Genomic DNA, 26,313 nt, shown 5'->3' with positions numbered 1-26,313 from the left:
TGGCTTAACCACACCATTTCTTTGCTCCGTCCTTGAAAAAAGAGACAAAATTGGCATTAATTCTTTCTTGGCATTTATAGAGCACTTAAAAACCACCAGAGCCCTAGCTGGCGTGGAGATTGAGGACAGCAGTGAGGTCATTGGGAGAGAAGTGAGATCTGCCCATTGGTTTTGTGACGACGCAGTATTCGGCTGAGCTGAGAGAGGCTACGCATAAGCATCAAAAATTTCAGAGAAACCAGAGCATCTTCCAGCCTTTTCTTTTGATCTAAAAATATGTATAAACTGTTCGGTATCTTAAGGCAATCTTAAGTGGCTGGTGAGTTCAGGGAATCTGTATTTGCTTCCTAGGGGAATTTCACTGTTCACTGGAATACTTGCTGTCAGCCACAATTTCCATTGCTGTATTGGCTTTATTTATGTCACCTTGGCTGCAGTTGTCAATGTGAATGTTTCTGCTATTCCAACCGGAATAAAGTCTTTTGTATACTCAGCCAGAAGGGCTGGCTCTGGGGAATGTTCCTGAAAATGCATATGTAGGCATGTGCATCCAGGCAGAGACAGCCTGGATTTTATGAGCTGGTAATGGCAGGGCAAGAGGATGCGACACATGGCTTCTTCTGGAGCTCTTCCACTGTGGTACAGAGGGGCAGGAGAAGGGCCTTGTCTGAACTCATCTTCTCTGCAGCTCTAAAACTCTGCTTCATCTTTGCCTTTGATATGCTTCCTCTTATCTCTTTCGGTTCAATTTAGAGTAGCTCAGAGAATGTGTAGATCTAATTTTAGATGAACCCACTTCTGGCCTGAGATTTCACACGTTTGGTCTTCACAGGAATGCACGGCTCCCCATGAGAGCTGGCCTGCGCTGTACGGTGGGTGGCTCGGGTAATTGGTGCTGCTGCACGCCGGTGCTTCTTAATTCTCAGTTGCTAGTTTGAATCCAGCCCAAGGTGTTTTTGATGCCAGGCTTTGATAGTTAGCAGGACTTGGCGAACAGTGCGTTGGCCAATTGACTCTGCTAGCAGAGAAGTGTTTCCTTCCCAGAGACCCCAGGGCCAGAGCACTAATTCAACATTTCTTCATGGCAGCAACTGAGGGACTAAGGTGGAAAATTTCTCCCTCCTTGGTAAATGTAGTTCCAGGTCAGGAAATGAGGATTTTTCGGTAGGATGATGTGGATTAAGTGCTGCGTTACTGCTCCTCGCATCTCTCTGCTGTGGAGGAAGAGATCTCCAAGGTTGCCCTGGAGGGTGACCAAAGTAGAGATGTGTACTGGAGACTTGATATCTAATCTAGATCTAATAATGCTGCATGTTGACCTTGGCCCTCCCACCAATGCAGTGTATGACATCAACCAGCATTTTTAAATGAGATGTTTGGATAGACCACGTGTGGGTCTAATTTGGCACAGGAAAACTTTCCTTTCTGAGGGCAGACACAGCATTTTAAGAAAACATATCCCAAAACTTGGTGTTATCTAATGATAGTGCAAAAAAGTGTTGTGGTACCAGGCACCATTAAGTTACTGGCTGCATTTCTGATCTGAGCCCTGATGTTGAATCAGGAGAGAACCTTTTACCGCTGCCTGTGTGCATAGTGAAGTGGAGGATCTCTGAGGTGTTCAGAAGAGGCCAAGCATGGCGCAGCTGCTGAAATGGATGTGCTGCCTGCAGTTTCAGTGGGAATGGAGTTAGGCACTACTCAACGCTATTGGAAGTGCTTTCCCTGATTTGGTCAGATTAACTGATGTGGCTCATTAGATCTAAATCTGCCACTGAATAACAGCAAAAACCCACAAGTGAGGAAGAGAAGGCAGATGCAGGATATGCAGATGCAATATAATTTTTAGAAAGGAAAAAATCCTAACCATAAGTTACATAAGTGTTATGTATTTATGGTGATCAGTCAGCTTTGTGATGGTTGCTTTGTGCTTGAGCAACTTGCTGTATTTTTCATGCAGTTCTTGTAGCCTGATGGAAGACCTTGGGTTTTATGCATGGGGTTATTAAAACTCCCTAGCAAGCAATTTTGATTTGGCTGAATAAGCGGAGGTAAAATGCTGGTGTGGAAATGGACAAATGTTGCATGCCCATCCCTGTTATTTTTAATCCTCAAATAGTTATTTATACAAATAAGTCAAGTTGTGGTATCTCTTTATATACGGGTGTTGTGGTTTAACCCCACCTGGCAACTAAGGACCACACAGCCAGTCACTCACCTCCCTCACAGTGGGATGGGGGAGAGAATCAGAAGGGTAAAAGTGAGGAAACTCATGGGCTGAGATAAAGACAGTTTAATAGGTAAAGCAAAAGCTGCACACACAAGCAAAGCGAAATAAGGAATTCATTCACCACTTCCCATGCAGGTGTTCAGCCACCTCCAGGAAAGCAGGGCTCCATCACACGTAACAGTTACTTGGGAAGACAAATGCCATCACTCTGAACATCCTCCCCTTCCCTCTTCTTCCCCCAGCTTTATATGCTAAGCATGCCATCATATGGTCTGGAATATCCCTTCGGTCAGCTGGGGTCAGCTGTCCCAGCTGTGTCCCCTCCCAACTTCTTGTGCACCCCCAGCCTACTCACTGGTGGGATGGTGTGAGGAGCAGAAAAGGCCTTGAGGTTGTGTAAGCACTGCTCAGCAGTAACGAAAACATTTCCGCATTATCAACATTGTTTTCAGCACAAATCCAAAACATAGCCCCTAGCTACTATGAAGAAAATTAACTCTATCCCAGCCAAAACCAGCACAACAGGGATGAAAAAAATGGCCTGTGCTGAGATGAAAATTTCTTTCCAGGCTTTGTCACACAGAGGTTTGCCTGAGACTTTGCTGGCTACTCCAGCTGTGGAGAGAGTATTTCCACCAAACGGTGTCATGTCACAAGATGTCTTCATCATGCAACAGCATTTTTAAGGTCAATTGGTTTTGGCTGCCCTATTGTTGAAGAGGTAACAGATGTCTACAGGTGAGGCACAGCCCTTGTCTTTGTTAATATTTCTTCTCCAAGCAAAAGATGTGCTTTCTCGGCCATTAGTGTCACTAGAATTCACGTCTCCTTAAGAAATTACTCCCTCCTGTATCCATGGGATCTTTCCTCCTGATCCTTGAACTGCTAGAGACACAGTGTGTGTGCAAAAATGTTGAAGCCTCTGCTGAATGTAACTTCAAGCACTCCCACCTGGGGCTAGGAATGTGTCGCGTCTTGTAGGCTAAACAGTGTTGGGAATGTCATTGCCCAGCAGTGAGACCTCCAGGAGAACCAGCTTCTGAAGCTGTCCTCAGAATGATGGCAGTAGAAGAGCTAGAATTTTTCCACGATAGCAGCTGAAAGCTGAAGACGCCACTCAAGGAAGAGCTCCCTGAGCAGATACCAAATAACGCTGCAGGTCGGTTGTGAGCGGGGCTTTGGGTCAGGGGCTGGCATGAAGCGGCCGTGGGCAGAGGCTGTGACAGAGAGCTTGGGAGAAAGGCAACCACAGCCAGAAACCAGATGGACTCCAACAGGAGGTTCAAACGGGGTGTGGTTTTGTGGCTGGAGTATGCAGATTTCTTCTACCCTGTTTCTCACCACAGTGAGGGCACTGGATGTTTTTCTGGTCAGTGTTTCATTGCTGCTGCTCCTGGCTTGCTTTGCTGGCTTGTGATCTTTCCGTCTGCCAGAGCCCCTGCTGAGTGGGATGCCGTGGGGAGACAGAGGAAGCGTTTGGCGGTCTGCAGAGGGATCTGGCAGCCCCAGCTGGGGGTCCCCTACCTGCTGATTTGAGGCCATGGGAACAGCAGCTTCCAAAATCTGTGTTAGGGCTATAGCTGTCAGTGATACTGGCTGGTCCTAGGAGAGAGTGATGCTCGTGCAGCTTGTTCTGAGCTCTCTGTGCTGGGCTTTGCACCAGCGCAGGAGTAAATGGGGCTGATGTCCTCAGAACGAGACATAAAACCAAGGCCCTGATCCTTGGTGGCTATCTCGATCCAAGATCTGTCATCCTCATGGTAAGAGCAAGTGTGATAACAACTCTGGGACAGCCTCCAGCCTTGATAACTACTTTCCACATACTCTGTGCAAAATGCCACATCTTGGAAGTCCACCAGTGTGCAGGCACTGCTAGTGTAACAGTAACTGAGCTGTATTGTCTTTTTTTCTCCTTTTTCTTTTTTTTTTTTTTTTTGTTTCTTTTGTCTTCTCTGAATAGCAACTCCTCTTACCCCTGTTGGGAAAAAGTATCGAGTTAGGTGAGCCACTGTTCTGATCTCCTAAGGCATATCATCTCTCTTGTTTGGAGTGGCGAGCACTTTCCCCCACCTGTTTTTCCTCATTGTTGGTACTGGTGAGACAGAGGTGTTCTGGGAGTTCCTGTCCTGCTTCCTGGCACTTGATGTAGTACATTCTCATGCTGACTGACCTAAGGTTTGTAATCACTTGACTTAAAACTGAGTCAATGATTTGCTGCCCCAGGACCAGAAAAACATTTGTTGCATTTTGTAACATGCAAAAAAGCTCAAATGTTCACAAAGCTTGCCTAGTCCCAAAGTCTGGAAAATGAGGCTGTGGTGGGATCTGTGTTTGGTACAACTCACCTAGACCAAACTGCGAGGATGACAGCTCTCAAGGCTTGTGTCAGGTTCAGAGTAGTCACCTTGCTAGGGTTGAATGTCGTATCCAAATCCCTCACTTCTGCAAGGGACTATGAGGTTTTTAGCCACACATGAGAGATGCCAGCAGTGGGACTGGCAAGGGCTGATTGCCTTCCCAGCTCCCAGCCCTGCTATCCCTCCTCTCCTCGCCACCCCTGCATAGGCAGGGATTGCAGGCACTGGGTGTGAGTCAGTGTCAGGCTCCGCGTGTCACTACCCCATGGGAACAGTTGTGTGACATTATTCTCTGTTTTAAAGAAGTTTTATATATTGATGGTAGCACCATTGTGAATGTGGAATTGATTTTGTTTCACCGCTACTATTTTTATGTCTGATGTTTTGTCCCTCAGAGGTAATTGCGATTTGCTCCATGTAACTGGGTTATTTTTGACATTGGTAACGTGTGGATAGTTGCTATCCAACACAGTGTCTCCTTGTAATCTGTGCCTAAGAAGAATGTCTAGACATCTCATCTCTTTCAGGAGCCAGCATTGTCTATTCAGATGTGCAGAGTGAACCCAGTGCTTGTTGGCCTTCTTGTTTTGGTTGATTTGGGTTTTTTATAATCAGATAGAAGTCAAAAGCAATCTGGAATCTGCTGGGTTCACAAACAGTAAATATATATCATGTTTCTAATGTGGTCCCAGGTTTCAGAAATGGAAGAGGTTCTAATTTTGATATTCAGCATACAAAAGAATTTAAATTTTAGGGGGCAGAGATCTGCTCCAATTTAAGCAACCACATAGAGCAGAGGATGATTTCCTGATGTCTATGAAGTAGCTACAGACTGTGGCAGTATCTGCCCATATCTTCATAAGAGGTCAGTCCCCTGGACACTCAGGCTTTCAGAAGAGTTTGACCTGTAAAGGTTTTCTGGAAATCCAGCCATGGGGATAATGAGCTGTTCTGAAAAAGATGTCTCAAATGTTTTATGCTGTTGATCTCCCATCCCATCCATTTTTAAATGATTTGCCTGGTATAGTTTTCATTGCTTCTCTCTGACAGCGAGATGATACCTCTCTGCCTGCTGTTCAAAATCACACTGATGTCTTGCCGCCTTATCATATTGCACACTGAGAATATTTTATGAGCTGTTGGTGATCCTCCTTGCAGGCTCCTGCTTCCTGAAGCATCTCATCTTCCTCTGCAGTTACCACCCCCTGAACTACATTACTTTGCTTTTTATATCCAGGCAGATCTTTATTTGAGCCTTACTTTCCCTGTTTCTCCATGGATCCTTTTGTGTTTCTTAGCTGTCTCACTGCTGCTCCAAATTTAGCATCATCTGCAGTTGTAATTAATATGCTGTTTGCCTTTGTTTCAGGTCATTAATAAGGAAGAATGTTGAATAAAAATCTTCTGCTTATTGATTCTGGCATGTTCCCATAAATAGCATCTGTGCACAGGCACAGTGTACTTGGAAACCTAGCAACCCGCCGGCTCCCCGTTTGCATGGTAGTTTAACCTCACATATCTTGTCTCTTGCATCCTTTTCCTGTCCCCCTGCACTGGTTTTCTCTTTTGTCCTTTTGCACAGGCTTACTTGTTGCTTCCTCTTCCCCCTCTTCCTCTTTGTTCCCGCTCTTAAATGCTTCTCCCACTGCTCCAGCTCAGAAGCATTTTGCTTATGCTGTGCTCTATCGAGTGAGCTCGTGGTTGGAAATGCTCCTGTCAGACCTTATGCTTCTGCAGGGCTCCGGTGGGGAGAGTGTGCTGCCTGCCCAGGGGAGTGATGTGTTGGGGCCCCACTCACCATGGAGGCGTTTCACACCAGTTTACTCCGTTAATGCACGGTTTGTGTATTGCAGAGCTTGCAGGGAGGGTGTCGGAGACAATGGAAAAAGGTAGTAAAATTCCTAGGTTTGAGAGTAATTCTGCCTTGAGGTCTTGAGAAAGAGTAGGAAGAAAAAAGGAGGAACCCACTTAAAACCTCTGCTCTGCTGGATTTAATCATCCTTCTTTGAAACAGATCCTGGCTTACTGTCCAGTCAAAGGCAGCTGTGGGCTTGGTGGTTGAGTTTTGCAGAGTCCAGAGCTCTTGGCACAGGCTTTGCTTTTTCAGGTACTTGCACCCAGGTCTCAGACTTCTCCCAGACTTGCAGCAAGCCCTAAACCTCCCTGCAGAGTTTTGGCTGTTAATTGGGATGGCAGTTAGAGCTGTTGACTGGGGACACTTCTTTTTTATGTGTTGGGGGTAGAGCCCTGGCAGAGGGCTCTGGCCGGTGCTGCAGCCCAGCTGCCTGTGCTCAAGGATCCAGCTGCTGGGGTGATGAGATCAGAGCTACCTCCTGGGCCTTTCTGCACAGCTGTGGGCACCCTCCCGGCTGCGAGGGGCACCTGGATGGGCATAGCTGAGGATGGCTGTGGGCATGTCTCTGACCATTACTGCAGAAGGACGTCCAGAGGCTACGTTTCTAGAGAATTGTCCTGAAGCCAGCATGCTCAGAGAAATGGGAGAAAAGTGGGTTTGACTAAAGCTAAATCTCCTGTAATTATTGCTTTGATCAGACAGCGATTCAAAGTAAACCATAGCCAGCTGAAATCCTCTAAAACTATGTAAACTTGGGCTCCACCACCTGTCCAGGCTAAGCTGGCTATTGCTCTGGGGAGCAGCAGGCATGGCTCACAGCATTCCCACACCATCCTAGGGGCTAGGGAAGATTAATTTAGCTCTCGTTCTGAGTAAATTCTTGAAAGCAACAATTTTACAGTAGCAGAAGCAGGAGTAAAGGCCCAAGGGGGCCCTGCAGACCTGTGGAGCTCCCTGCCATGCAGTGCCACAGTATCCAGAAGGTGCAGAGGTATGTGAGGATGACAGGTGCCCAGTAACATGGGTATTTGCATTAACAGAGTAGATCTGAACTCTCACACCGAACATGGTAATTGGACCTGATGCTGAGAAGGAGCTGCTTTTGAGTCCGTGTGTGGCAGGAGAACCCTACTGCAGGTGTAGGGCAGACTGCAGAGCCATGGAGTCAGCACCGGGATGCATTCCCAGCCCAGTGGCACACTTCAGCTCCATGCCAGGAAGATGGCTCCCTGCCAGTGGCTCAGTGAAGCAGATGCTCCATGCTGCCTTCAGTCCATGAGTGAGGCAAAACTGAATAAACGATCAGAAAATGGCTTGAAAGGATCTTCCTCCCCTCCCTCTGGCTTTAGTATGAAACTGTGAGCTGCACAGCTCTAGCTTGCTTTTCACAACACCAGAAATACCAGCCTTAAACCCACTGTCTTTCACGGATCTGTTCATTGGCTGCTGTGTTTCCTCTCTCATCCCAGGTCTCTCCAGACAGCTTTTTCTGCTGTGTTAGCTTTTGCTTTTTCATTTTTTTTCTCTTGAAGTCCCAATTCTACTCTTTTTTTCTTTTTTTTTTTTTTTTTTCCTCCTCCTTTTTTTTCCTTTGGTATTAGCGTGACAACCTTTTGTCAGGTGGCTTCAGAGCTCCTTGCTCAAGCTGCTGTACTGTTGGTGGAACTTGCATGCGCTGGCTCTCTGAGATGCTGCTGCTGCCTGCCTGGCAGCTCTGTGTGCTCTGTCCCCAGGCTTGTGGCTAGCGAGTCCTCACCCAGCCCTTTTCTAGCTCCATCTTCCTTATACCTCAAGCACCTCTCATTTCACAAGCAGCCCTCTCTGTGCAGTCAATGCTGGGGCTGGCTTGGCCTCCCAGTGAGGACAGCCCCATGGAAATGCCTCTTGGCCTCATAGCTGGGCATCTTGGGGAGGTGGGGATGCTGCCAGCTTGCTGTTCTTCCTTCACATCCGTCATCAGTGGCTGCTGACAACCGCCTCCACCATGCTCCAACACAGCCCTCTCCCAAGCTGTGCTCCTGCCAGCCCTGCAGCACCAGTTGAGGGGAGGAAAAGCAATATATTATTCCTCCTCTCTGAATTCCTCCGGTACTTGTAGTGGCCTATGATAGTGTGTGAAGCCAATATACATGGATAGCACAGCTCAGTCTTCAGTCTATAGGTTAAGTTTGAAATGCTGTGGTTTCCTTGTGAGTGTGATTTTGCTTTGGTAAGTCAGCCTGGCTGCAGAGTTAGCTCACTAGAACATGCAGAAGGCTAATCTGGCTATTTTAGCCGTTTCCTCTTTGTACATTAAGTACCTTGCTAAATTAAAAAGAGCTATATTGTTAACTGTTTGGATTCTAGGCTGTTTATTGGTACTTTTCTTGTGTTTTTCTTTTTTTTCCCTTTTTCTGCAATAACTGTGTTTTTACTCTTTATTGCTTAGGAGACCTGTTTAGTTACAAGTCTAATGGAGTTTGCAATATAAGGGGAAATTGCTATTAACTGAGCTGCTTTGCTCCACAGTGTAATCCTTTTGTGTTTCAAGGAGATGTTCACCCCCCCACATGCTCCCCACCCCCCGAAAATGAGCCACGTAGGTAAGTAGTGGCTCTCTTCTCATGTAGTTACTGTAGCTGTGCATAATTAATGTAAAGTCAAACGGTTTATAGTCTGATTTTTGGTTTGAGTTCATAATTTATTCTGCAAAGGAAAGCTTGAGACCTAACTTTATGCAGCAAATATTTGTCATCCTGGCTATTTATACATTGGGAATTAGTGGCCAAGTAATATTTTCAGGCACCCTAATTCCTGTAAGAACCACAGAAGTCTGATACCACTGTACAGTGCCTTTGTCTGACAGGATTTGTTTCTGCTTTGGTCACCAAACTCCTGAGTAATGTTGTTTGTTTGTTTCTGGGAATGTTTCAGCCCTCAGGATTTATATTAAGAAAATTCCTGCTGTTATGATTCTTCCTCTGCAAAGCCAAAAAATAGGCAAGTTGTGTGGGTATAAGCCCCAGCCATTTCAGCTTGATCAGTGTGGTAGTGGCTGAGGCTGGCAAGTCCCTGGAGGGCTGCAGAAGGCAGGACAACAGAGCTTGTGGTTGTAGCCCTGGGAAAGTCCTATTTGATCAGGGCAGCATGTTTCTGGGAGGCTCTGGTGGTATTTCATCAGTCTGGTGGTCATTCTCGGTTGGCCTTCCTGGGAAGCGTGAATTGAGAATGATGCTGGGAGAAGGCCTGGACTGGGAGGTGCTGTTCAAAGGTATGGACACAGGGTGGCATGTAGACCCTAGGGCAGCCCCCAGACTCCCAAAATACTGCTGCAGTGCTGGTGGTGCAGAATGGGTTGAATGGAAGGGTCTCTGTTAAGCTGAGCTCTGCAAGAGCTGAATCATCAAGTGGCATAAATCCCATGTATTTAGTGCAGCTATTCCATGTGGTCTGTATGTTACCTAACACTCTGCCTCTTTCTTGCACTGGACAGAGAGGTAAAGCAAAATCAGCCTTAATGTTGCATATGTGTCATTCTACCCGCTTATCTCTAATTCTGGTTTTAAGCAACGGATCATGATTAAGATGGCAGGATGCCTTGAGAAGCACTTGGTCAACTAAATGATCTGTTGCTTTGAAGTGGGAGAAAAGCCACTCTTTGTGCTTTAAGGAAGCAAAGAGAGTGCTAAAGATGGGAGATTTCAGCCCCTGTGACTAGCATGAGGTTAACCAGTCATAAAGCCCACAGACGATATGTTCTTGTAATGATTCAGGACTATAACCTCAGTAATCTTAGCTGGATAATGTCAGTATTCTATGTGTCACAGATCTGTTTCCACAGTTACAGTCGTCTGAATGATTTGGAAGGCCTTATTTAGTGATGTTTCTGCACAGCTCAACAGCATGTACAGAAAATGACAGGATAGGTTTTCCCTAATTTCATGTAAGTCTGAGTCCTTGCACTGACGAGGCATGTGCAAGAACTGCAAGACTGCAGTGGAGACTGGAGAGTGAGTTGTGGTGTCGGCATTTTTACTGATCTGAGAGTAATCTGTAAACTCAACAAAATCTGTAAATAATGTGCAGAGAATGCACAATTTTCAGTTCATTTCTGTACCTCCCTTCAGGAAGGAGGCAGAACTCTGAATTTGGCAATAGACTTCAGTGCAGTGGACATAACTGCACAGATGAGCCTTTTTTGGGAGTAGCATGAACACTGCAGGCTGCCGAAAAGGAGAATTGCCTCTTCAGTGGTGGTGTCCAAAGCGGGTTTTACAGATGCGTCATCTTTATCAGGACCATTCTGACTCCATTTGTCTGTTGCGTTTTGTGAGAAAGGGTTTGGTTGGCTGTGCCAGAGATGACAGGAATTTGGGTCACGTACATAATGTGAAACAGTTTGGGTAAATCTGTTTTTGATGGATCCACCAGCGGAGTGGATAAGGTACATTTACTCCTTCAGTCCACAGGGGTGACAATCACCATGAAATATGGTTGCCGTTATTTTACCAAACATCTTTCTATTATATTTTCTCTTAGATGCTGTAATTTCAAGCATTGTGAGTTTGGAGTTGATAGAGGGACACAGTAGACACGGACCTACATACACGTATTTTTGTTTTCTTTTTGCAAAGATAGATGTTTTACATTACATACTGGGAGAAGCTGATTGTGAATTCCTTTCTAGCCACTGCATGTCTAACAGAGTTCCCTGCTGGACACACTGTTGTGCAGACACAAGTAGAAAATCCCCTTTTGGGGATAGAGTTTTCCTCTTTGTTCCAGTAACTCTATTTAGGTATTTTAAAGACGCTGTTTTAACCAAAACAAGCCTCTGTGCCTAGGGTGGCAGGGAGCCCTGGCTAAACAGCACATCGCTTCAGACCATGCAAGCTCATTTGAGGTTGTTCTGTAATATTCTTATTGTTTGAATCCACTCTTGTTTCTAATTTTACACTTGTAAAATGAGCCTATACTCTTTAGGCACAGAATGAGAAATCAACACCTATGGGAGGAAGACATAAGAGTCTGTATATCATGGCAGCTGGGTAGCTTGAATGTGAGTAGTTTTAAGCAGTCCAGTTTATTTGGGTAATACTTTCCTCCTAGTGGTTCCCATTTTCCCTCTGGTCTCTCTTCAAAAGGAGGAGCAGCTCTAATGCACTGTTCTTCTAACCCTTTCCCATAGTGTCCTCTTTTGTTGCAAGTCAAAACAACTCAGGCAATGGATCATCCATCACACAGGAATTCAGAGACAGTAGAGACAAAACCAGCTAGCACATCAAAGGAGAAGCAATCGGTGGACAGATGCATGGCTTGAGCAGGCGGGCCCAGGTCCTACAGTCTCTGGGCCCTACAGTCTCGTTCTGCTGCCCCAGTCAGCCATTCCCTCTGCCCCTGGAAATGCAGGGTTAACCGGCCGGAGCATGTGTGGGCATGGCCCCTGCTGGAAGGAGAACCAGAGACTTACCGATGCTGTGATGGTGGTTGGTGGGGGTATTATTTTAAGCATGGGGCGTACATTGCGGGATGCATGTGCTTAGGCTGTGTGTCTAGCCTGGAGCCAGTGTGGTCAGTAAGGAACAGACCTGCTCCTGTGCTGTGTTGGCCATCTGAAAAAATGCTCAAAACAAGTTTACTTGGCCAACTTTTTAATTAAGGGAAGGAAAAGCAGTTCCTGAAACTGAGGGAGATGGTGAATTCTCCAATTCCTGGTGCATTTTTATTACTGAGTCATGAGCTCCTGATGATAAGAGAAGTTTTTATTGTGGAAACTGTGACACAGCTCGTATCTGTAGGGGTGGGATGTGATGCTTTTAAACTAGCTGACAGATCAAACTGGAGCAAAGACCTGTCTGAAGGAGGCTGGCAGTGTCCTGCTAGAAGAGTGATTGCTACTCCACTGACATGAGTAATGAACTTTGACTCCACTGTACTTGGCGAAGGCACACTGCATGAACATGTCACGACATGGTGCTTCAGTGCGCCACACTCTCCTGAACAGCACACTGGCTAAATGGGGAGGGGTGGGAAGTGGAACGACATGTCCCTGGGGCCATGGGGCAGAGGTAGGCTGAGAACCTCACCTCCTGTCTGCCCAGCCTCATCTTCTGAGCGACCCTGCAGGTGTCGGCAGGCAGGTGCAAGGATCATCTTTACATATAAGAAAGTAAAAATAATGGCACTTGGGCCCTGGCACATCCTGTGTTTTGATTTTGTGTCTTTCAGCATATTTCTGTTTCCTGATGACAGCCCTGGGTGTGACGGCTGGTGCGCATCGCCTGTGGAGCCACCGTTCCTACAAAGCCAAGCTGCCTTTGCGGATCTTTCTGGCTGCAGCTAACTCCATGGCTTTCCAGGTGGGGTTGTGGTCGCCTGTCCAGATTCTTGGCCTCCAGGCAGCTTCCTCTCCTGTGTAGGGATGCCCTCAGCTTAGAGACAGCAAAAGAAAAAAAAAAATACATAGCAGAAAGACATTTGCTGATAACACTCTGGCTCAGGGGATGCAGAGCCCCACTCACCACCCACGTAACAGTATGCATTAGACAGTCCAGAAGCAATAGTTACTTAAGGACCAAGTTGAACGTGCCCAGATCAGGGGCTCAGTACCCCAGGAGCCTATCTGTGGCACAGGTCAGGCCCCACACTTCATCAGACAATGTGGAAACTTTTTTAAGGGTCAACTTGACACAAATACGTCTGCATAATCAAGTGTCTTTGTCCACCCAGGCAGTTGGAGATTTTGGCATGCCCAGAAAGGAGAGCAATCTTAATTTAGCTCTGTTTTATGCAGAATTTTACACCAGTAAAATTCAATTACATTTGCAAAGAAGCGTGTTACTAGCTCTGTACTTACTGATAGGCCATCTTAGACCTCAAAAACGTTTGTGTAACACCCAGCTGGTGGTAGGAGTTAGCCCAGAACCATGATCTTCTTGGTGTGAATTTAGTTAGTCCTTTTGATGTTCAAAATAGAGATATGAACCTGTACTAACATTAAACTTACTGAGCTTGGCTGCCGTAACGCCTTGTGGCACCGATTACCATGTGCGTGTTGTGCCTTGAGTTTTCAGCTTTTTCCCTTCAGTCTTTTTGGTTGACTTCTCATTCATGTACTTTGACAGAGGATGAAGAGAGTCCCTTTATCCACTTCTGTACTATTCATTTATCATCTTTGATTTATCTTTTTTTTTTTTAAGGTGAAAAGAATTAATCTTGTTAATTCCTCTAGACATTACAAAGAGCACAATGCTTGAATATGGGAATGTGTCCATTTTGACTGTAACCTTCCTTTATTCTGAGCCATATTCCAGCTGCTTTGTGCTGCTCGATTCCTTGCAAAGCTTTACAAGCCCTTTGCTCAGCATGTTAAACAACTGTTTTGAGTTTTGAGAACCCCCTTGGTACTGTCCTCCTGTTATACAGCTAATCTTACCTCTTACCTTTCATCAGTAATTTAAATGAATGTGTTGAGCTGGTTGCAGTGAGCCTGCATGTTGGGATTTCATTGCGTTCTGCTCCCCTGTTGCTATGGATTTTGCTCTCAGCTGCGTTGGCCTCATTACTGCTTTTGGCTGAGGACATGGTGTGATTCTGAGGCAGGGCAGTACTTCAAAGTAGTTTCAAGCCACCTTTGCGCCCTTCCTATCAGAAAGAAAACTAAAGGCCAAATCACCCGCTCTTAAGTTTTAAGTAGTCTGAAGCCTCCTCCTAATTACCGTGACATCCATTGCCTGCTAAAGGCTGTTCACCACCACAAGCAGACAGTGAGTGAGTTTTCAGGTCCATCTCCCTCAGGCTGGCTTTTGGAGGAAGAGGTAGCATTGGAGATACCTACAGCATCCCTGGATGCTGAATATTGAGGAAATATTCAGACTTCTTGGAGGGCAGGGGAAATTCTGCTGAAGAGTTTTAACTTGATGCATGCGCTGTGACATGCTGTACTTCCTCTGAAACACCGTCCGATGCAGCCATTTTTGCCTTGTGCATTTTTTTATGATTGGAGCATGCTGAGCTGTGTTTCTTCTCTCCATCTAGAGTGAAGCTCTCACAGTTTTGAAAGACTGTGCTTCTTGCTGTCACATGTCTCTTGTAGAAATAGATAATACCTGGCTTATGTCTACTTAATCTCATGGTGTTTAAGTTTCAGCATCTCAGTTGGGACGTGCTGGTGTCTCCTCTGCTAACTGCATTGTACTGTTGCTCCTGGCCACCTCTGAAAAACAAGCTGTGTTGTTCAGCTGAGGTTGTGCTGTGAGCATTTGCACACAGCAACAGTGGTTTTATGGAAATTTGTGTCAGCACACTGAGGCTGTTACATAGCCCAATTTGTTGTCACATTTTGGTCTGCAGGTTTATTAAGGGACCTGTTAATGAAACCTCATGTCTGCATTACCGTCACAGCATGATGCTGTTGCTCTCTGCTTTGGAAGCGATTTCATTCCTGTATTTACCTGAAGCTTGATCAAGGGTGATGTGTTCCTGAAAAATGGTTGCTATTAATATGCTCGGAGCATATTTACATGTGCTATGCTCCAGTTTTTAGTGTATTTGTTGCCAACAGTTCTGGCCTCTGGCCTTTATTTCCTCTTAGCATTTGTGGTTTTTAATTAGATGCAATTCAGTTGTTTCACAGCTTCCTAACCCTTTCATCTAGGGAATCATGTTTTTTGCCAGCCCTGCAGGTGTTTGCTGTGGTATGAAGCGCCAAGTTAATTTCTCACAGTATCATTGCTTTGACCTGGTTATCTGCTGTCCCACAAATAATTTTATCAAGTGCTCTTGTGACAAACTGATCAATAGTCTCACTTGAAAAATTACTTCTTGTTAAAAGGACCTTTTCTAGGTGTGCTTCTTGCATAACCCTGTTTTATTTTTAAATGACTTAATCTTGGCATTTTGGCATTTTCCAGTCTTCTGGATATTCCCACGGAAGCCACTTGAAGCAGTGAGAGGCTTTCATTCCCTTGAATTTCTTTGCAGGAAAAAAATGAGAAGGCAGCAAGGTAAAGATCTCCCCTTGTTCTCATCGAGGAGTTTGGTGACTTCTTTGCTTCACTCAGTTTACTTTGTTCTCTTGTGCAATGGGATAGTTAAGGTGTGACATACTGGACTGCGGGTGAGGAGCTGATCTTTACTGCTTCCTCTCAGCTTAGATGAGTCAGTGCTGCAGAAGAATGTTCCCCTCATCCCCAGCCCACTCCCAGCATCACTGTGGCCATGGTGTGACAACAGTACAGGGCTGAGCACAACTGAATGCAATGGAGCTGAGATCTTTCCAGGGCTTTTGTTCTTCACTTGTCCCTTGTGGGCTCTTGCAGACAGAGAGCATCTTTGCAAGGTTGAAATTGGACATGGAGGCATCTGAGCTGGATTCTTTAGCTGCTCTTTGCAGTTGTTTCTGGAGTCCCCTCAGCAGCACAGGTGGCATCAGTGCTTTCTCTCAGATGTTGGCAGCTGAGAGAAAGAGCAATGATTTCTGCAATGCTTTCAGCGTACAGCTTTTGTCTCTCAAAATATAGATATACACAGTTGTCATTAGCTTGAACTTACTGTGTCCTGCAGTATATTCAGTGCCATGATGGCTGCCGCACTGCGGTTACTTCACAGACACCACAGACGGTTTGCTCAGTTCTGCTGGGAGCAAAACTGCTGTGGTCGGTGGTTGTGGGTGCTGCCGCTGTTCCTAAAAGTAACCCAAGCCCTTCCTTCTTTTGGGTATTACTGCTTGGGTACCTCCCTGGCTGTGCAAAGATGGCAAAGATTGAAATAGCAGAGGAAAGCACAGTCCGCTAAGCACTCTCTGATTAAAGTTCGCACTGTTGTGGATCTGTGCATTAACTAACATTTCCATGTTTTGGTGCTGGTGTTTGGCAATTCAGTTCATAGATGAGAGTGTGGCCCGTGTTTTGCAAGTGTTGTAGATGCTTACAATGCCCTGCACTAATAGCTCGGCACCACTGCAAAAACCACAAGTTTAGTCCGATAGCCAGTGCATCCTGCAGAGCAAACTGGGAGGCTGAAATCACTTTGGCTGAGTAAACTCAGGAACTCTCTCACTTTATGCATCCAAGTCTGAAATTGCAGTCTATCCCTTCCTCCCTGCAATCCACGTAATCCCATTTACCGCCATAAGGCATTTCAGTCACCCATATCAGCTGACAGCTTGAGCAGAGACAGGACTGAACTTGCTTTGTATCTGATCTGGATCCAATGCTGAGCTGATATTACGGGTCTGAGACTTTTATTCCAGCCTGGCTGCAAAGGCAAGACTTGATTTTCCATAAAATAGCCACATCTCCTTTTTTATCTTAATCATAGAATCCTAGAATGGTTTGGGTTGGAAGGGACCTTAAAGATCATCTAGTTCCACCCCCCCTGCCATGGGCAGGGACACCTTCCACTAGATCAGGTTGTTCAAAGCCCCATCCAACCTGGCCTTGAACAATTCCAGGGATGGGGCATCCACAACTTCTCTGGGCAACCTGTTCCAGTGTCTCACCACCCTCACAGTAAGGAATTTCTTCCTAATACCTAATCTAAATCAACCCTCTTTCAGTTTAAAACCACTATCTCTCTTTCTATTACTACACTTCCTGGTAAAGAGTCCCTTCCCATCTTTCCTGTAGGCTCCCTTTTAAGTACTGGAAAGCTGTGCTCCTGTACACATCCCTGCAGACAGCAGTAATTTAAATGGAGGTGCCAGTTTTACTGTGGAAGATGCATCTCTCCAAAAGGCTGAGCAAGTTCAGCTCCTGTTCAGGTCAGGAGAAGTGTCCATCCTTGGACAGCAATCACCCAGGGAGGACACAGGACCAGGGCAGACTGATGATGGTAACTCCCAAGAGGCTGTTGGCTTCCAGCAGTGTCCAGCCCTGGGACGTGTCCAATCTGTGTGACCGGTTCCCAGAGGATGTCCCATTCTGTGTGGGCACTGAGAGAAGCAATGTGATGGGCTGGCTGGCTGCAAAGCTGGTGTCCCTCAGGATGTCTTTAGTTGATAACCTTTTTTTGAGGAGCATCAGAGAGGGGCTTGTTGCTGTTACTGTGTGGGGAAGGACCTGGAGGTGGTGCTGCTCTAGCAGCACCTGCCTCTCTCCTCTCACCCTGCTGTGCTTTCTGTGCAGAACGACATCTACGAGTGGAGCCGAGACCACCGTGTGCACCACAAGTACTCGGAGACAGACGCGGACCCGCACAACGCCCGCCGTGGCTTCTTCTTCTCCCACATTGGCTGGCTGTTCATGCGCAAGCACCGGGACGTCATAGAGAAGGGGAGGAAACTGGATTTCACTGACCTGCTGGATGACCCTGTTGTCAGGTTCCAAAGAAAGTAAGTGGGAGTGCTGGGCCCTTGTGTGAGGCGAGGTGGAGAGGTACCTCCACCTGGTTGTCTAGTTGTGGCTCATTCCTTATTTTTCTTTCCCTTTTCTCCCTGAAGATATCCCTGCCACCTTGATTGCAGGCATTAGGGCTACTGTCCCTCTGGCCCCCACTATTGCCATGTGGCAGTGAGCCCTGTCCCTCTGCTTTTCCAAAAAGCCAGGGCTGGCTGTGAAAACAGCCACAGCAGCAGTTGCTGGGATCTTGGCCTTCTGCTTTGATTGTTGGAGCAAATGCTGTAATCGCTAACTGCTTTAATGCAGAAGTGCACATTTCACTCTGCAAACTCGTCTTTGGCACTTGTGGGCCAGCGCAGACCAAGCGCTTCCTCTCCCAAGACTGTCATTCTTCACAGGATTAATTATTTCCCTTGAGAATTAGCACAGACCTAGTTCAGTTTGCTACACACTCTCCGAGAGGTGGGGATTGAGCGACATGCTTTGTCCTCTATGTGAGTACCTGTGTTTCAGGCACAAGAAGACTTCTCTCCCTGCAAGCATTTGGTCCAGGTAATTCCGCAAACCACATAAGCTCATTTCTGAGTGTTTTGTGGGTGAGGGGGGCAGTCAGTTGAGTCCAGAAATCAGTTTCTTTTTTGCATTAGAGAAATCCATGCGCTAGCAGAATTACCCCTGCATTGGAAGAGCTCCAGGAGTGAGGAATTCACTGCCCTCCACGTATTTTTGCTTTTACTGGTTCCTCAGTTGGAGGTGCCTGTTTGTGAAGGCTACCTTGCAGTTTGCTGCAGCTTCTCTTGGTTGTGTTATTAACTTTTCCAGGACAAAAGCATCCCACAAGAAGCAGGCTCTACTGCTTTGATTATGCTGCAAATGTTGTATAGTGAAGAAGGATGTTTCCGCAGGGAAGTTACATTCTAGCAAATGTCTCTGCTCTTGATTTGAATTTAGGACTTTGAGTTTACCTTCCCATATCTGGGAAGAAAAATACAGGGTTTTCCTTTCTGTAAGGTTGAAGTGTTGGGGTTTTTGACAGCATGGAAAACCTGGCAGGTCAGATCAGTAAGAATCATAATAAACCCTTCTTTGTCATGTTTCGTTTTAAGGCCAGATCATTAGCTTTGCTGAATTTAGTGGTTCTGGTGTGCTGTGGATGAGGTGCCACTCAAATCAGTTTAAAACCACATCACTTCATCTGAAATCACAGTACTGCTCTAGGCATGACTGACAGCCAAATTTATCCTCTGTGAATAACAGAGCAATAATCCTGCATGTGATGTGAAAGAGGGGCTCACAGGTGAAGTGTCTTCATGACAAAGTTTTCATGTGGTAAAAGCAATGCTGTTCCCCAAGCGTGTATTGAGACATTCGTTCCCTTGAACTCCAGTTAAGGAGGTTTCTCATTCCAGGGTGGATGTTTCAATCAAAGGGAGACAGAGAAAATGTAGTCAGGTGCTCATTCAGATGTGAGATCTCATGTCTTCATCAGAGACTTCAGTCTGGGCTTCTTGCATCTCACAGAATGGTTTTAACTGGTTCCTGATAAGCTGTTCCTGATAATTTTATTTTATTTTCCCGGAGTTGGAGAGGCTTTGAACTTTGAAGGAGTTTTCTGGACTGGAAAATATTTTTCTCCTCCAGCTTTACTTAAATCCTGGCCTTGAAGTGTTGAGGTTTGCAAACCTTATCCACAGCCTGGTTCAGAAGTCAGTCAGATGAGTGGGAAATTATCTGTTATCTTTGGTGGAGCAAAGAATGGGGACTTTTCCTTTGGAGAGCCTTGGCTCAGGTAAGTGAAGATAGAGTTCTGTGAGAGAGCTGAGGAGATGCTGTCTTTTTACTATTGTTGGTGTTGCTGGAGAGCTGCACATCTCCTTCTGGAGCCCAGCATGTGAGGCACAACCTCCAAACAACAACAAAAAATATCAAACAAAAAACTTCCACAGCAAGAAGTTTATTTATTTCATACACAAGATGATCAAAACTAGCTGGTGTATTATAGATGAGAATTATGTGCATGGAAACTTTCTTCCTTCCAAAAATACTGCTAATATTAACATTTTTCCAGCCCTCTCTGGGTTTTAATTGAAAATTGTTTGTTTGTTTTTGTCAAACCAAAGTGACAGTTCCTCCTATCTGAAAAAATACAGCAAATGGAAAGTTTTAATAACTGTTTAACAAATCCAAACTCTGTTCTTCCTCAACCCTTCCACAAAACTCATCAAAAGCAGGGGTCTATTTTAAACCCGTCATATGGGCACAAATAAGATGGGTCTTACTTTGCGTTTCTTTTCTTTTCTTTATGCACCCTTCAAAATCCTGTCACCTCAGCCTACCGCTCCAGTTTCTTTTGGCAGCTTGCTTTGATGATGATACCCTTGGGATCCCTGTGGGCTGGGCTACAGGGAGGTGGAAGGGCTCAATGGGGAAACGGGGCCCTGTTTCCTCTCGAGGTGGGGACACACTGTAGGTGGCTCCCAAGCTGCACTGTCTTGCTGCTCTCCACTTCTGAGCGCCATTAGCCCGTTCTCCATTTAGCCTCATTTATTTCCTATCTCGCTTTTGGCTTTGCCTCCCCACTTCTTGCTGAGCTGCTCCCTTTCTCCACTTGCCTTGGATTAATTCTCCCAGCACAATTTTTCTCTTTGTTTCTCCTGCTACGGTCTCTGCTCTTCACCTCTGTGCTCCCTGCATCCTATGCGCTCTCTTCCCTGCCTTGTCTGGGCGTGGGGCTTTAGCTGTACTATAAAGCTTTCCTGTTTGTTCTCGGACTGTTCGGCTTCCTCCCTCCCCGTTTTGCACTGCACACTGATTTTGTCCAGTATACAGAGGAGTGGCAGGGCTTGTGCCAGCCAGTGGGCTGGGAGAATAGCAGTAATCCTGGCCCCCAGGCCAGGATGCATTTCTCCTCACCTTTGGCAGGGTGCCCACAGTCTCTTGGAAGCTGCTTTGGGTCTGCTGCTGCTGTTGGAGCTCACGCAGCAGCAGTGGTATAGAAAGGAGCTGCTCCTGCCCTGTGCCACAGGTTCCCTTCTGATCTGAGCACGGGGGAAGTCTTTGCCCGCTCTTAGCAGTGAACGTGTTTCAAACAGCTCCACTGATGCCACGCCAAGCCCTAGGCTTTTCCAGTCCCAGAGCCGGACCCTAGGTGCAGGGTGTGCAGCCAAGTCTGTGATTCCCCAGGTTTAAAGGTGCTCAGCGTGGGAGGTTTGCTTTGGGACTGGGTCTCAGCTGTTCAGCTCCAGTGTTATCTGCTGCTTCGGGGTTTTGGGTTGTCTTGGCATTTTGAATTGCACTTGGAAAAATTACGTCATGATTGTGGATGTCTGAAATGTTCCCTGCTGCCCTGGTTATGGGGCCAGCCCAGGTTGTGCCAGGTGCTTCTGGCAGAGCTGTGTCTCCAGAGATCCAACCCCGCTTCATCCCAGCTGTCATTCCCACCACAGTAATGATGTCCTTTTGTTTCCCTGCAGGTATTACAAGAGCTCAGTTGTGCTGATGTGCTTTGTGATTCCTACCTTTGTGCCGTGGTACCTCTGGGGCGAGAGTCTGTGGAACGCCTACTTCCTTGCCTCCATCCTGCGGTACACCATCTCCCTCAATGTCACCTGGCTGGTCAACAGTGCTGCTCACATGTACGGCAACCGCCCTTATAACAAGTACATCAGCCCCAGGCAGAACACCTTTGTCACTCTGGGAGCCATTGGTAAGTGCTGTAGCCCTGGGTAGAGCTTTGCAAATTCAGAGCGATGACATCCCATCCTGTTTCACTCCGGTGGGGGTTTTGGGCACCTGCAACTGGACACCGCTTGGAGGCAGGGCTTGGAGGAGGCTGGAACTTGTGCGTCCTAGAGGAAGGCTCCCTTGTTCTACTGATGGTGCCCACATTGAAATAATACCATGTAGTCTCTGGGCAGAGACGTGTTCACAGTAGCAATCCTCTCTTCTCAGCAGTCAGCTGGGGGCAGCGCAGCAGAAGTAAGCGACTCTGCTTCTTACTTGGTTGTGCATCTGCCCTCTTGAAGCACTTATGGTTTTCTTCCCTGAGTGTAAGGGGTGGGACGTGCCCCTTCCTACTGGGGAGGGAAGCCCAAAGCACTGAAATGGAGTCCATTGTGGGTCTGCCCCAGCCAGGGGCTCCCATAGCCAGGGGTGGAGCATAACCTGCACTGGATTCAGGACTTGAGAAACAGGCATTGGCATGTCCAACCCGACCGTGTTCCTAAGTTCATAAACGTGCCGGCCATGTGGTCTTTAAACTCCTCTGTTGTTTTTCAGGTGAGGGTTTCCACAACTACCACCACACCTTCCCATTTGACTACTCAGCCAGCGAGCTGGGCCTGAAGTTCAACCCCACCACCTGGTTCATTGACTTCATGTTTTGGTTGGGGTTGGTCACTGACCGCAAGCAGGTTCCGAAGGAGATGATCCAGTCTCGCAAGGAAAGTACTGGAGATGGCAGTGCTTGAAAACTAATGCTTTGCTGTGCCAGCACTGTCATATATGTGGGTGGGTGGGTGTGTGCACACCCTCGTGCCTGTGGTGGATTTATTTTCCTCTGGGTAATACTAGTTTTTTCAGATCAGTTGGGATGAATTAATTCCCCAGGAACAGATTCGGTCCCAGCTTTTTTTCCTTATTAGTTGTCTTATGTCCAAACTTCATACTATTAAGTGTAAAAATGTTATATATTATTTAATATTATAGTTAAACAGGAGAGAGATTTGATTTTAGTCACTGTAGTTCATGTTTGAAATACATTGTAATTTGTTTGTTCATGGTAAACGTTGGCGGGTTGGAGGAACTAACTATTCTTTGCAAGTGCAGTTAGGGGAGATTTTTGTTTCTACTATTAATCAAATATGCTTTTGAGATGCATCTCTCAGATAGAATGGGGCAGGCCACAATGTGCTATTTCAGCTACAGACTAGTAGAAAGGACAGTAATGGCACCGATGAAAAACAGGATGTCCAAGGGGAAAAATTGGCCTAAATTTAGTTAGATGTTAGTTTGAAAACCTGCTTTGTTTTTTCATTAGCCCTGTTAGCCAGCCTAGTGCACTGCTGTCTTTGCTAAATATGAAAACCATTTATTGCTGAGCAGGCTTTTGTGTTGATTAGTCTCTGTACAGGCCAAAAATACCAACTGATGCTATGTTGAGATGATTCCTTTGTTGTCGCATATACATTGTAATTTGTAAAGGTGTAGAGCTCAACCATGTCTTAAGCCAAATAAAGCTTCGGTTTCAATGTTTGGAGACCTAAGTTATATTCTAATTGGTCATGGCCATCAATGCATGCATATTTTAGCTCCTTTTGCACAAGAGGCCTCTTAATCTCTTTTTCTGCCTTTGGCTAGCGGGTCTTAGAAAACTGACCTTTATCTAAGTCAGAGTCTCTACTACTATTTCAGCTGCACGCAACATCCATTGGTTTCTGAGCAAACTATAAAGACAGTTATGTAACTTCTGAATTTTAACAGTTGCCTTCTAAAAAAAAAAAAAAAAAAAACCTAAAAAAAAAAAAAAAAAGGCATGTGGAATTAATGGGACATGTAGCCCTTTGTGTTAGATGTTAGCCAGTGCAGGTGAGAGGCTTTGTACTGTCAGCACTGGAGCACTTTTGAAGATAGAGGGCATGATTTGCATTTATAAAGAAGGTCACCGCCTTGCCCCTGGGAGAGGGAGTGCCTGTGTCCCAGCTGTGCGGCCCCACGCCTTGGGCAAGGCAGGGATCTCGAGATAACTGAGACTCAGGCCCAGATATTTTCAGGAAAGATGTAGAACGGGGTGGGGGTGGGGAATTAAAATGGTTTCTTTTTTGTTCTGTTTCTTGTTTTTTAAATGATGCCATATAATAGAAAAGAGTTGTCTTTATTCTGTGTTTCATTCAGCAGGTGTTTTAACAGTGTTACTTTGCCATTAATAATGTGTAAACTCTTGAGTGATTTACAATAAACAGTTACGAGTTAGACTGACCCCTGTGTTTTATTTTGAAAAGTCTACCAAAGTGGAGGACTTTGTGCATCACACATCAGAATTACAGCAGTGTTTTGCTTGATGTTTCCAGCTATTCAGTTGGTTTCCAAAATGCCTATCCCCTCAGCATTTCTGGTTTCCTCGTCAGTGGAAGAAGAGTGTTGTCAAATGGAAGGGCACCAAGAGATTTGATTACTTTGGGCTTAGTGGCCAAGCTGATAGAGGGGAAAAAGAAAATTCAAGCTGACATAAGCTTGAAAGGAGACTGTGGCAAGTTCTTGCATGTGAAAATCCCACTTTAATAGCAAAATATCAGCCCAGTGTGACTGTAGGATGCTTTGACCAAAAATATTAGGTATTTTGTTTAGGTTTTGCTGTAAGTTCTCCTTGTTTCTGCTGAGATGTGCCTGAAGACCTGGGTGTGCCAGAAGTCGTGTCTTGATGTGCATTCATCTGGAGTTGAGGCCATTTGACAGACACAGGAATTACACGCATATGAGTAGGAGACGCCTCCCCACCACCCCCTGCAGTGCCTGCAGGAGGAGGTAGAAACGGGCTCCCAGAGCTGGGAGGTTTCTGACCTGCTGGTTAGAAAGATAGCGCTGTTGCCTCCTCCTTCGCACAGTTGACGGGCAGTTGGAGAGCAGCAAAAATCATTCGGAACTCGCCTTCAAAATGATGCAGGCAATGGGTTTGGACTTGATGTTTGAGTGTAGGAGCGAAGCTGGGAAGATGTGCAAATGCCTAATGTTACTGGTGCTCCCATCATTTCTTTTGTGCAATTTCCTGGCTGGAGAACTGCAGTGAATGCACTTTGCAGGCACTTAGATACACATCTTCCTGTTGATCTTTATCATAATTTAGATCCTTTTTTTTTTCTTTTGTACTGCTATTACTTGGACTTGCTTAAGCTGATTCTTGTCAAGTATGTTGTGTAAGAAGAATAACTGGCCCTGCAAAGAGGTACATGCTGTTCTGAACTTCTCTGACTACCTGAAATCACAACAAGGTGATATTCCCCCATCCGCGGGTATGAGTTCAGCAGCAACAGCAGTTCCAGTGAGATTCAGGAATCTGAGATTTTGAAACCATTGGCAAGTTACCCATGGTTTTGAAAAACTGAAAGTAAGTAAAGAAACATCATTCAGAAAAGGAAAAGCTCCTCCATCAAATTTCTTATCTTGGAGCTTGTACTACCTGAATTCCTGTTTCTGTAGATGAACTTCTCCATGTGGTGGAGTTGATCAAAATATGTCAGTTAGCCTTTGCAGGAAAACTAGATTTTTGAAGAGAATGCTTGAATTTTGGTAAAACAAGGAATACTTCCATGCATTTCCATTTTTGCTTATTTGTTTTGATGTTTTGCATGTTTGTTTTGAATTTTTTGCTTGGTTTTTTTTTTTTTTGTTTGTTTGTTTTGTTTTGGAAATCATTTTGGCCGTGTTCTTCTCCCCTTCCTCAAGAAGATGCAGGGTCTCTAGGAGGCAGGAAGGGCCCCAGCTGCCTCCCAGCGCAGCTGCTGGAGCCAACCACAGCTGTGTGCAGTGACACAGGGAAGCCATGAAGCCTTGGTAAATGTGGGTACTGAGGCATGAGCTTCACTTGTTTCTGTGGACTTTGGCACCTCTCCCTGCCGATCTGGTAGTCAAGGTCTCTGCTAGCATTTTCTGAGCAGTGCAAAAGCATTGGGGGACTGCTAGTTGGTGGGTGGCTGGCTGTAGGCTGGGCTAAACCAAGGATACAGTGACTGTGAAACTTTTTTCTAAGACCTGATGGTCTGACAGTGCCTAATCTTCTGTTGTCTCTAACTCCGTTCTCAGCATGTTGAACCACCTGGAATAACACCACGTAGGACTGAGAACGAGGTATTTGTACACTGTCCTGTGCAGTGTTGTGCTGAGTGTTTCCAGGCTCTCGGCTTTGGCACACAGCAGGGAGTGGATCTTTTTTACCTTTTTTCCCGGAACTGGTGGGGCCCTTAGGAAATGCAGTGTTGGCTCAGGAATCACGTGCTCCTTCCACAGCAGAAACCCCTGAGCAGGTTACCTTTCTGTTGTGGAGTGGCTTGAGGAAATGCTATGCCTGGCCTGGGACTTGGCATAATCACTAAAGGAGGATTTCAGCTGTAACTTACAGCATGTACTCAGCTGTGCAAATATTGATGAAAACCCATCAGGGCTGGGTACCAACACAACTGTGAGGGTGTGGCATGAGTCTGAGGTTGTGATAGCTGACTACAGGGGAGCTTCCAGGCTCCATCTAATCCCGTCTCTGCCACGGTCAGGCCCACCACCTGGGCTGCATTCAGGTAATCCCCCGGAGCGGGATGCAAGCATGAGCAAAACCTGCTGGTAGTGGAGTTACGCCTTGAGAAAGGGGCTGTGGTGAGAGGGCAAGTGCTGCCACTGAAGAAGTGCATCAGGGTTCACAGTCCCTGAAAATCCGCCAAGTGGAACAGACACCTCCTATGCCATCTCCTGTCCGGCAGCCCCACTGCTGCGCTCAGGAAAGCTGGTGGCCGTCCTGCTCTGTGCCATCAGATCAGGTGCTGCACCAGGGTCCTGCGCAGCAGCACC

General features: G+C 46.1%; 1 protein-coding gene across 1 annotated transcript in view; it reads left to right on the top strand.

Moving 5' to 3' along the window:
- SCD5 (stearoyl-CoA desaturase 5) overlaps positions 1-23,728 on the top strand; it is a 34,465-nt gene extending 10,737 nt beyond the window's left edge. Inside the window, exons 4-7 of the mRNA XM_010564433.1 lie at positions 12,650-12,780; positions 17,548-17,753; positions 21,234-21,466; positions 22,039-23,728. Coding sequence (XP_010562735.1) covers positions 12,650-12,780; positions 17,548-17,753; positions 21,234-21,466; positions 22,039-22,229 — 761 coding nt within the window. The 3' untranslated portion in view covers positions 22,230-23,728. The remainder of the gene's footprint in view (positions 1-12,649; positions 12,781-17,547; positions 17,754-21,233; positions 21,467-22,038) is intronic.
- The last annotated feature ends 2,585 nt before the right edge of the window (positions 23,729-26,313 follow it).

The sequence above is a fragment of the Haliaeetus leucocephalus genome, unplaced genomic scaffold, assembly GCF_000737465.1.
Source record: "Haliaeetus leucocephalus isolate CR32 unplaced genomic scaffold, Haliaeetus_leucocephalus-4.0 Scaffold178, whole genome shotgun sequence".
Classification (NCBI taxonomy): Eukaryota; Metazoa; Chordata; class Aves; order Accipitriformes; family Accipitridae; genus Haliaeetus; species Haliaeetus leucocephalus.
Note: the sequence above shows the minus strand (reverse complement) of the source record. Positions and strands in the feature narration are given on the sequence as shown.